The sequence below is a fragment of the Hippopotamus amphibius genome, chromosome 9 (genome assembly GCF_030028045.1).
Source record: "Hippopotamus amphibius kiboko isolate mHipAmp2 chromosome 9, mHipAmp2.hap2, whole genome shotgun sequence".
Classification (NCBI taxonomy): Eukaryota; Metazoa; Chordata; class Mammalia; order Artiodactyla; family Hippopotamidae; genus Hippopotamus; species Hippopotamus amphibius.
Genome location: NC_080194.1, coordinates 22,435,010 through 22,447,657, shown reverse-complemented (window position 1 = coordinate 22,447,657; position 12,648 = coordinate 22,435,010). Strand labels below are relative to the sequence as shown.

At 34.0% G+C, this 12,648-nt stretch overlaps 1 protein-coding gene across 2 annotated transcripts in view; it reads left to right on the top strand.

The window, feature by feature from the left end:
- The window catches only part of GAS2 (growth arrest specific 2), a 119,676-nt gene that overhangs the window by 14,753 nt on the left and 92,275 nt on the right, over positions 1-12,648 (top strand). For both annotated transcript variants that reach the window (XM_057695956.1, XM_057695955.1), the window contains exon 3: positions 3,589-3,710. In XM_057695956.1, the coding sequence (XP_057551939.1) occupies positions 3,589-3,710 (122 nt within the window). The remainder of the gene's footprint in view (positions 1-3,588; positions 3,711-12,648) is intronic.

The following is a 12,648-nucleotide window of genomic DNA, read 5'->3' as shown; positions in this document are numbered from 1 at the left end:
CCAGTGTGGGTCGGTACTCCAAAGTGATTTAATTATATCTGTTCATTGCCCCTTCTTTCCCTAAATATACCAAAAATGTGGAAAGATGGGGTTGGGGAAGGAATGATTCTATGATACTAGAATCCTACTTTTTCTAGCATTTATAGTCTAATGTTTCAAACCAGCTATACAATTTATATTAAAGAAGATCTGTTTCTGTCTAACAGAGATTTAACTTTGTATAGCTTTTACTTGAGAAATTGTAATTAGTAATTCCTAACCTATTCTGATGGATTTGTCATGATTAAATTCAGCCAACTTTATATTCTGTTTTTATATACTTTTGGTAATATTAATGCAATAAAGAGTATGATATATCATCTCATAAGGATTATAACTGATTTCTTAAAATTATACAGTACATTTAAAATGTATATTTTATGATTCTTAATCATTGGATGGAAAATATGTTACATGTGAAGGTTTAAAAAAATTCTCTGTCTTGCATTTTTCCTTCATTCGAGTCAGTACATTTAAACTGTAAAGTATGTAATAGTGTCTGCTTTAGCCAAAAAAAAAAAATCCCACCTTTTGGAGCTATAAAATATACAGAATTGAAAGCTGACACCTAATATATTTTTCATTAGATACAGATGTTCAATGTAAAATTCCTCAAGTATTCATGAAAAGCAGGGTAGCAAAAATTTTTTCAGGTATAATGCAGAAAAAGTAAAAATCATTCCTTTTGGTAAATTGCTAATGACTTTTTAATGAAAGCCATTTTTCTTTTTATAAAAAAAATTTATGGTAATCATCTTGTCTCTTGATGTTAACAGAATCTTTAAATTTTCTATAGCTTAATGAAAAAGCAATACCTAAAGACCTCTTCCAAATGTAGAAAATCTTATAAGTAATTTATAAAGGAGTCATTTAACAATTTAGGTAAAGTTTACCTTCTTTACCTTGAAATGTAATTGATAATTTAAAAAATGTTTCTGTTATTTATTTTTATGCTTGCTTGTAACATATTGGGTTGGCCAAAAAGTTCGTTCGAACCCAAAACTTTCTTGCTATTGTTAGAAAATGCAAGCGCATATGGTGAAATCATAATACAAATTCTGTTGTGCTGGCTTTTTGTGTCTTGAGACTATTACTTACATTCCCTAATTGAGTTGAGCTGCATGCAATTTTGAAATCATAATAGTTCGGAATAGGCTACCTCTGCTGTGAGTACTTAGAGCTACTGATGTTTTGCCACCTGCAGAAGTCATTATCCTAACTAAGGGCTAAAATGTGAACTATCCAGTAGGGAAAAAGAACATAAAAAAAGTAATTCTTTTTCCTCCTTCACCTGCCCTTCCCCCCAAACTGTAAAAAAAAATCATTTCAAACAGATGTTTCTTAAAAACCAAATATATTAGATATTGCGAGTTTAAGCCAGTAGTTTATCTGCTGTTCCAGTTGGTTTATATTTATCTTAAGTGTTCATGGAATTGAGCTGCATGCATTTTTCTTAAGATAAAAGGTAATCCTATGACTCTCAGTATAAAACTTTAAAATACCTCCTTTTTTTTTGTTTTTTGCTTTAACTTGACTACTTCTTGCAAATAACACCCAACATTTTCTCAGTTTTCCTGGAGTTTGTGTCTTCATTTGTCAATTCACGTGCTCAATGAACACATGTACTAAGTGCCTTCTGTGTAAGTAACGTCATGCTTACCTGTGTAGTAACACACACAAAACAATATACCTCATGAGGTTTATAATGTACTGATGACGACAGGAACTTTATACAAAATGTTATTAGCCATAGAAGAAGTTTGATGAGTGCCACACTGAGTGATACTCATCAGTATGACCATATAGAAAGGAGATCGATGTACACTGGGAGAATCTCTTTCTGGATTTCTGATTAAAGGGAAAGTAGAACTTGGCCAGGCAGATAGAGGATAGGAGGAGGCTGTTGCAGGCAGGGGCCATGCCTAGAACAAGGGCATGAGAGTGGAAATGGGAAGATCTGCTAATGGAACTGGGAAGGCAGGGTGCAGACTAAGGAGCAGGGTATAAGGAAGTTACAATAGAAAGGTGGACTAGCGGCATATGAGAGGACTTTGGATACTGCGTTAAAGTGGATATGTTTCATCTTTTAGGTAGAGGAGAAGATTAGGGACTATGCAGTAAAGGTGACAATTGACTCAGTGAGGGTGGTGTTCAGCAGTGTTAATTTTAGCAGTGATTATGGTACGTCCTGGGGACAGAAGTTGAGGATATGAGCACTAGCCATTGTTCTTCTGCTAAAGTATAGGTATCAGATCATGCATTTTTTATTAAGATTATAGAAACAGAAGGAAGCATGAATCTATAGGACTGGTGACTAATAAGTTACAGGAAATTTAAGACAGGGAAATAATATATTCTGAAACTTAGAGAATTACAAAACCAGGAAAAGGAGAGAGCTTTGGGACAGGAGTTTGAGGAACGTATGAGAAAGAAATGAATGATTTTATAGAGCTGGGGGGATGGAGCAATCAGGAGTGATAGTTAAAGGGTACAGTTTCTTTGGGGGGTGGTAAAAATGTGCTAACATTGACTGTGGTGGTGATTGCACTACTCAGTGAATATACTAAAAGTCATTGAAGTATACACTTTAAAGGGGTGAATTGTAAGGGATGTGAATTATAGTCCAATAAAGCTGTTACAAAGTAAAAGAAAAAAAGAAGAAAGAAAATATACTTTGGGACCATATAAGAAAGAAAAAAGTAACTTTTAACCAGTAAAATCGTCAGGGATAGACAACTGCAAGTCATGTTCATAAGAGCAGAAGTTGAAGGTGTGAATGGTTGTGAGGAGAGAGAAAAAAGCAGAGATCTGAACCTAATAATTCCACAGTTCAAGCACTGAGTCAGGAAGGGGAAGAATGGGTAGTGTAGTATTTTCTTATAGAGAGTTTAGAGGGGTAGTGTTTCCTTATAGAGGGTTTATCACTTGCATTAATTTTACCCGTTATTATCTTAATCAGGAGAACAAACTCAATGGAATTTAGAGATGTGGCTTTATGCATTGGCCACACTCTTAAAATTGCCAGTGGTAGTTGATTTTTTATACACTTTGGCTTTATTTTTAATTAAAAGAGAGCTATGGAGTTCTTGCGATGAAGGATGCATACACAACACAAAATACCAGTTTTGCTTTACGCTCTTGCCTTGCAGCCCAAAGTGTTTGAAGAGGCCACTGAGGATGAGACTCAAACGAATCTGAGGCCAAATTGTATAATCATTGAAGGCTGGTTCTTTGAGTTTCACTGACTGGTCATTGCTAAGTGGTGGGATTCTTTCACCCAGGCCATTCTTTTGCTACTTTTAATGTCAAATAAAACGTCTATGCAGTTAAACCTATATTATGAAAAGATAAAATGTTGAGATTCTTGGGACCAAAGGAAAACATAAAATTCCCAAGGAAACCATTCTTTCCAGTGATTTCCTATCCTAGATATGTAATTCAGCCGGAATTGGAATTTTGGTGATAAAAACAGCATCAAATATCTTGGCATGAGTGTCACATTTGGGTTGGAGAATGATTGTGCTTTTATAATACTTTTTGTTATTGCAGGGAAGGAGATTACGGCAGACACTTTTATGGAGAAATTGGATAATGGTGCCTTGCTCTGTCAACTTGCGGAAACTGTGCAGGAGAAATTCAAAGAGAGCATGGATGCTAACAAGCCCGCCAAGGTAAAAGATCCCAAGGCAAAACCTCTCACTGTCAGATGGTGGATTACATTTGTAGTAGCTGATGAATTGAGTTTAATTTGAGGATTGTGTTGTGAATGGATGCATTAATTCCTCTATTAACAATGAAACACAGAGGGTGCTCTTTTTAATTAGGTAATGTGTTATTTGCACTCATTACATAAATTATATAATCCTTTCAGTAAGTCTAAATAGAAGGTTATGGAAATTGATGGTATTAACACAAAACAAATACTGTATTTAAACTGGTTGAATCTGATATATTGATTAAAATTTTAACAGAGAAATAACTTATGTCATCAGGCAATGAACAAAATCTGGCCAAGAAAGATTTACTGAATAGGGCTTTGTTTCCAAATAGATTATTATGGCTGAATACTGGAACAAAAAATCTGGAGTGTGTAAATTTTATGCTCATTTTTAAGTAGGTAGTATACTGAACTAAGTAACTTTGGACCAATTATTTTCTTTCTGACTTCTTAGGTAGAGGAGAAGTTCTTTCTGACTGCTCAGATTTCTTTCCTGCACATTGTTCTAATATTTTCCTGGTTATTATAAACACATAATAAAAGTGTGGTGTTCGATATGTTTTGAAAGAAACAAGGTAGATGACACTTTTCCTAATTTTAAACAGAGAAGAAAAAGAGGCAAGAAAAAATGAGGTTAAAATAATGTTGTAGACACTTAAAAGAAAAAGGAAAAACTGTTAACCTTCCTGCAACTCTGGCAAAAGAAAAAAAAGTAAAACTGATTACTTATGTAAAGTTTCTTTATGGTTATTGAACCAAAATCTAAACAAAAGATCAAGCTTCCTGAAACAATGGGTTTCTTTTTATAGTGCTGTAATTAGTTTGGGGATAATATTTTATATTGCTCTATAAATTACTACATAATACACAAAGCCTCTTAATTTTTTGTTTGTTTGTTTCATCTTAAAAGCAGCTCTGTGAAAATGTTCATTAATTCAGTGGCTCCCAGACCTTGCTGCGCAGAGGAATCTCCTGAAGATCTTTAAAAACCACAGGGCCCGGCTCCTTCACCTGAACATTCCAACCTAATCCCTGCGGAGTGGGACCTGGGGGTTGGGATGTCTGAAAAGCTCTGCAGGTGATTCTGATGTGCAGCAAAGTTTGGGAACCACTGAGATCATTTCCACCCCTGCATTTAGATGCAGACTTTTTGAAAGATCACCCAGCTAGTAAGTGACCAAGCAGGAACTTGACATAGACTTCCTCTTTCCAACCCTAGTACTCTCTCATTTTGGTTCACTATTTGTAGCTTAGACATGAAGAGATCACTTATGAAAATGCAAACTTAACGTTAGGACTGTTAAGAAACTGGTTTTTCTTCTGCTGTGTCTTCCATTGTAATGTGACTGGCCTTTACTTCAGTTCACTAATGAGAAAACATAATGTGTAGTAAGAGGACAATTTGTAGAGAAAATTCACTCGAAAATAATTAACGGAGGAAAAAGAAGCATTGTGTCCAGACTTCTTTGAAAGCATTATCTTAATATTGTATAGGCCCTGCAACCTCTGTTTGTATCATTTATTGCTGGGGAAAGAGAGCTCATTGCCTCCATATTAAGATCTTGAATCCTCCCTAGTAACAAAGAATAAAAAACTCTACAGTTTTCTGATTTTGTTTATTTTGTAAACTGTTGCTTTTTAAAACAGAAGCTAAGAACCCTGAATAGAATTATAACTGTCAGGTGTAAGACAGCCCCGAAAGCACTAGTCTATTGCATAAAGTCTTTGATGTTGAACATATTTTGCTTGGGTTCTAGTTTTATTGTTTGTTGAGTGGATGTGTCTGAGCCTTAGTTTTATTATCTATAAAATAGAATTAATAATTATGCATCTATGCCTGCCAAAGAGCATTATACACAAAAAGGCTCTTGATAACCATTACCTCTCTTCCCCGTTTGAGAGAGAGATCCTGATGAGAGTTTTAGATTAACTAGAGGAAACTAGAAGAAAAAAATAAGTACTTTGTAAAAGTTTATAGTGTGTGATAGCTACCATATGCAAATATATGTATTGATATATTTGCCCCAAATCTCCATAATAATATGTAATATTGAGGATGTCAGGAGTTTGCTAGCTGTTTGCTTTGAAACATTTATTTCAAATTATATTACTTTTATAATAAAACTATGCAATATAAAAAGAAACAAAGGAAATTTTCCTTTCAAAGTGAATAAACTACAGCAAGGTTTTTTGTTAAACTTGGAGTACTTTCTTGACCCTAAGCCATTTGTTTAATTGAGTAAAATACTCAAGTGTATTTTGATAATGATAAATACATTTTAGTAGAAAAATTCAACCATCATAATTAAACAAGTGTAGGTTTAAAAAAACCCATTATGACCTAACTTTCAGTGCTCAAAAAATCAAATTTACTCTGAGTTAGAAGTTGACACAATTACTCTTGACTGAAATGCCTTCTGTGTCCTTGGCAAAATTCATGTATTTCACAACTCACTTCCAATGCAGCTTAAATCAAAATAGCATGTGCTTAACTTTATGAAAAATGCAAAGACAGCTAGTTTTTCTTTTTTTGCATTTTATGAGAAATTTTTCAAAAGACGAAAAGCCAAATGGCTAATATCTTCCTGGCTATTATTGTTCATAAATATAATTTTGTCAAGATTCATGGTTTTCAATCCGTCTTTGTCTATAAATTGAAGTAGTTGTTATATGAGATTCTATAATATTTTTTATTATTAAATCTAAATTTAAACCAGAATAGATTTACTAAAATCCAGGTATTTGCGTTTGCATTGACTATTTATTTCCCTTAGGAAAAAAGGAGACTTTCAAATTGGAGGTTACAATATTAAGGTCACAATATTAAGTTTGCTTACGTGTGTGTGTATAATTATTTTCCACCTTGGCATTTTGAAATTTAGGGATAATAGTGGTGAAGATAGATGAGTTGGCCAATTGCTTTGCTGAATTAGTGAAACTGTTATGTTTAGAAACATGTTAAAACAAAATTACTTAAAAAAAAACAACAGACTTGATCTCATCTAAAGTCATGTTATAGGAAGTCCTTTGTAATTTTTTGCCAACTGCTTAAATCTCATGTTCTTGTTCTCATAGCAGTATTTTTACTTTTCCTGGTTGATAGTTAATTTGAGGCTATTACAGCTGTGTAAACACATTAGACTAAGTAAGTTATGTCTGGTATGTGTGAAGTATGTCTGTGTTAAGAATGATTTAAACACTATTAATATTTGCAAGTAAATTTAATAAATATGTTAGTTTACATATTTAATACTTTAGTTATAAATGCATGACTCATAGCTTATTCTGACTTGATAAAATACCCTGAATGAAAATAAATTATATCCTGTGATTCTTTCTCTCTAAGCATCAAGGGATCAACTTAAAAAATAGCCTCTCTGTGTTTTTAGCTTTAAGTGGTTAATCTTAGCCTGTGCATTTTCTCATTTTGCATGGAAACAATGTAGAGATTTCACAGAGTTAGGCCGTAGTTGGGTAGAAGCATTTGAGACCAGCGTGCAGCAATTTAATGTATAATTTGATTTTGATTACTTTATATGTATCATGATATGATCAATTCATTATAAATATAAATGTTAATATTCCAAGAGCTGAGGAACTTTAAAGGCCAAAATCTAAAGAATTAATCTTTCCAGTATCCTACTGGGATGAGAAAACCAAAACAAATGATAAGTCTAAGGTTAGGTTTTATGCCTTTTGATCCTGTTACCTGACTCAACTTGGCATCTCCGATGAAGACAAAATAATTGGTACATTGTTGTATGAACTTTCACATCCTGGGCTAGAGAGTTCAATTGCAGGAACCCATTCCTGTTGTGTATTTACTCTGTTCTTTTTCCCAGTCTTACTTGCTGATTTGTGTACATGATTCTCTGAACCACTGAGACATCAACGCGGTGCAAAATACTCAAAGGATTCAACCTCTCTTTTTCTCCTAACATCCCTTTCTGTTTGTCTCATTTATCTTTAGAGTCTCTAGCCCAGACATCAGAGTTTCCCAGGGTTCAAGAGTTTCCTTTGACTTCAAAGAGCCCTGGATGGTTAGATCAGGTTTGAAGTACATGAATACATGAAGGGAGAAAAAAAAAAAAAGAAGTTCTGTTACTTAGTAGAATGCTACATTATGCTCTAAGGAAGGAACTGAACATTCACCATCTAAATGTAGAATCCAGCCCTTGTTTGTGGGAAAGAACATCCTAGGCAGATAGAAGGCCTGTAGTACGGTTGCCCATCAAGAGTACCTAATTCTCTGAGCTGTGAGACAGAAATACCTCAGGATGTTGTGCCATCCAGGAGTTAAATAAGACATAAAGATTAGATTTTTTCCCCTCAAAAATCAATAGCACATTTTGTTTAGAGGACATCTTATCAAGATTGAATTCAGAGAAATCAGAAATTTGTGTATACTGCTGATATCTCTGACAGAACAAGAAAGTATGGTAGAAGTGGTAAAAGGTTTTTATTGAAAGGAAAATCTCAGCTGTGATTAATCTACAGGTATTTGTATCTAGCTATACAGCTAAAATAATTGTATATTCCTTAAGAAATCCATGATTTCAAAATGCAAATGGATTGTATGGATTAAATCAACAGAGTGAATCATGATGACAGGGAGGGAATGTAGGTGGAATGATATGAAAATAAATGATTTTTTTTGGTGGGTTATTTCTCTGCCTGGGATTGAGGAGAGAATAAAAAAATAGAAGAGTTAGTGATAAAGTCCAATTCCTTGGAATTAAAAGAAATAAATATAAATATCTTCAAGTTTTAAATATATTAAAGTAAATTATTTCCACTATAAAATTAAATTCTCTTATCCTTATTTCTCTAAGTCCTTGGTCACCTGGCGAATTTTGTATCTCTAGCTCAGAGAGAATGAAATGTCTTGCTTAATGTTTTTATTGTTGGGAGTTTTTTGTTTTATACCATCTTACAGGAATATACCTGAATGGGGCTTAAATGCTATAGCAGTGAGTATTGGTGTGTAATGTAATGTAATATGAAAAGGTTCTTAACTTTTTTTTTCACCCTTGGTAAACTAGTCATAGGGGACATGATGTGGACTATATGTGCAGGCTGAGAAAAAAAAGTAGTGTGAAAAGTGCACATGATAGGGAGTGAATGATGTGTTTATGGAATTTACCTGGATCTTCAGGCCTAATTGAACTAATTCCATAGGTGACACTTCTACTCCATGACAGAGCATTGCTGTGCACAACTAAAAATATGGTCAAGTTGATTATCTGGTGCTAAGTTCATTTTAAACCGTTCCAATTTCATGGTCATTAGTATCCTGAGACAGAGATTCAGCCTCCGTTAGACAACCATAGTAAGCTAGGAACAGTTACATGATGTCCTTTATAAAAAAGGCAATGTTTCTACATGGCCTCCACCACTGGACCCAGAAACTTTACTTAGTTGGCAAATTCCCCTTCCTGGATTCTCATGGGATTTATCTTACATCCTCTAGAATGCATGTATTTTATGAAATCATCTAGTTTGCCTACTTTTCCTGCTCCTCAATATCGAGTCAGCAAAATATCATGATATAGTAGAAGAGGTTGGTATCTTGTGAGATGCTGAAATCCCCATGTTCCCTATAGGTTATGTCACAGAGCTGGAGCTGATGTGCAGGATAGTAAGTGTTCTGTTATTTTTGTCAAGTATATGTACACTGGTTCTGGAGTTTTCTATTTATCAGGATTAAAAAAAATTACATTTTCCATACCAGTAGATGCATGCCAAGTACCAGGATATTTGTTCATATACTTCAGTGACAAGACCACATCTGGAACAACAACTATGATTGAAAGTGTTACTTTGTTATAATTTCCCCACTGTTCTTTGTGTCCCATCTGTCTTATGTATTGGCTTGAATGGAATGGAGATGTAATGGAAATCACTTTCTTTGCAAAGTTTGAGTCATTGATAGTAGTGTGAATCTCTGATTTTTTCAAAATTGTGATATTTTATTTGATCCTTCTATCAAATATGAATTTATTCCCTGTATCAAGGAATAAAAATTCTGATAGTGGCTGAGAATATCCATGCCAAATACACATTCAGGAGAAAATATAAAATTAACCTCTGATATGTTCAAAGGCACAATGGTCATAGTATAACATGGATTTAGGTCATATATCCATCTATCATCTGATCCCCACAAGGCATTTCCCTTTCCCTAATGCATAGTAAACAGTTGCGGTCTCTTTTATTAGAAGGAAGCTTTATAGTAAAGACTTGAGATCAGCACTCCTTTCATTCACTGGGTTCGGGGTCTACAAATTGGCTTTCATCTCTCAGAGCACCTGCAGTCTATCGTTATATTGAGTTGTTTTCTTGTCTTGTTCTTTCTTTATTCCTTTACTAGACTTTAAGATCCTTGAGGACATGATTTGTGTTTTATTCATATATAGGTCCATAATAATAGTGGCATATCGATGCTCAGTTGACATGTTTTGGATGAATGAATAAATGAATGAGTGAATAAATGGACCAATGCAGACATTTACTTGTAGATCCAGATATTATTATGAGATGATTTTTAATCTTGAAGACTTTTATTCTTACCAAGTTGGAAATTCTTCCCTCTGATGGTTTTGCTTAGCCCAAAAAGTCTTTGATGTGCAAAATCGTATGGAACAAAGTTGATTTTTTAAGTAATGGAGAAAACAGAAGATTAGAGAATTTTAGGGTGGTGCAAGGGAAGAACAAGGATCTGAGGGCATTAAAAGTACTGACAAGAGATTGGCTGAAGCAATAGACCATGGAGGTCTAAACTAGTTAGTAAGTGAATGCTGGAGGAGGTCGGTCATTTAGGTAATTGTAGATGTTATTATATAGTCACATGATACATTTATTATTTGAGTTCAGAGGACTATCTGAAGGTAAAAATGATGATAGAAACGAGCATATTAATATCCAAATGTTTTATTCAGTTTGGGGATTATTTTTCAAGGCCTGTTTATGATGTTTGCGGTAGTTCCTGTAAAATAAGGATGAGATGTGTGATAACCAGTAGTTTTATGAATTGGCTCATCATTGAGAAGTAGGAAGAAGAATTGTAATAGGTTCTCAAGAGATATTTTTGACCTGAAATAAAGTATTGTTACAGCAGTTAAGGGTTGTGTTTTTCAGTTACTGAAGGAGCCATAAAGACAAAATCACCACGTTTTTCTCTTTTTTCCCCTTTGCATCTTTTTCGCAATAATTGCCTCTTGTATCCAATCAAACAGTTGGTGAGTGAAATGGGAATATAAGAACTGTTGTTTCTTCTCAGCCCCTAATTAGCCACCTACCAAAACACTATTTAACAACCAAGGTAGAAGTACAGTTTCTGTAAAACTGCAGGAGAGAATCAGAGAATCCCAGTGTTTAGGAACAATGAACAATGAACAAAGAACAATAAGCTATTAACTTTTCAGAAAAGCTGTTATTTTATTCACCAATGGATAACTCAAAAAGAAAGAAAATAAAAATGATCATGAAGGATAGCAAGTTCATCATTTTATCAATCTTTAATAATATAGGATATTATGAACTACACATATTTCATGATGAGTCCTACTTATATATGTCATTTTGAAATTTGATAGATGATTGATGAGTATATGCTAGGAACAGGAGATGATGTTATTTACTGTGTATATTTATGTGCATATCTGTTGGTGGTGAGAAAGGGTATGACAAAAACATAGTCTACTCAAGGAATTTACTCCCTATCAGGGAGAATGTATGTATGTGGTAGTACACAGATTTTTAGATCAAGCTTACAAAATGATTTGGGAAAAAAAGGAATTTGAAGCAGTCACAGGTTAAGAGAAAGGCAATATTTTGTGATATGTCTGAATTTAGAGTAGAACTTAAAACATGTAGTAATATACACTGAAAAGTCCCATCTAATTCCTCGATCAGAAGGTATACCAATTAAAAAGTAATAATATCTGCTTTATAAAATAATGGCTGTGCACACGCTGGAATGCCCAATGTGCACTTATATGGGCCTATTGCAATGGTTTTTAAGTGGATTTCAGTACATTCATTTGACCATCTCTAGTACCCATACATTATTATGTTCTTTAATTTTACTTTTTATTACTACAGAGTCAGAATTGGAATTATTCTCATTTGATTGTTCTCAATGAATCATAGGAGAATTGCCAATCTTCTTCTTCTTGTATAATTCTTTTGGTGGGTGGCAAAGAAAGCCAGTGTCTAGGAAGGTGGGCTGAGATTCTTTGGGAAAATTACTGAAAACAATATGAAGTTTGTTCAATTATCTGTAGATGGAATTAGAAGTTCAACTACATTTTGGCTTTACATACTTGTGATTATTTAGACAAGTGTATAGATCCTAGCCAAATGGAAAATAACCTTGTGCAAAGCATGGAATTAACCTTTGTGACAAGCACTTGTGTTTGAGACAGCTTTCTTTTTGCATAAAAGAAGCAAATGACAAGAACCAGGATTATTTCAAAATTTCCCTCAAATTACAAAAGAGTAAAATATAATTTATTATTATTATGTTTACCTTCTTTTTTATTTGTTGTTGTTCACCAGTAGCTGCTGACCTTTTTATCTAAGCAAAAGCAAGCCATGTTTTCCCCAAGTTATAATGTTCTTTTCACATTGGAGTTTGCTTCTGATGAGCTCTTTGTGCTAAGAGATGTGAGAGAGGGTATTTCTAGCCCTGTCCTAATGCTCTGCTGAGAATCCCCAAAATCCAGAGTGAGGAGGAGGAGAAAGGCCAGGTGGCAGCATTTAACCTAGGAATTTGCCAAGTTTGAGAGCCTACAAGTTTATGTGGATCTGCTGATAAAGGACTCTACTTCAAAAGTGTTTTTGAAAACTGTTTCAAAAGTTCAAAGTGTAAGCTATTGTTCAGTAGTGTA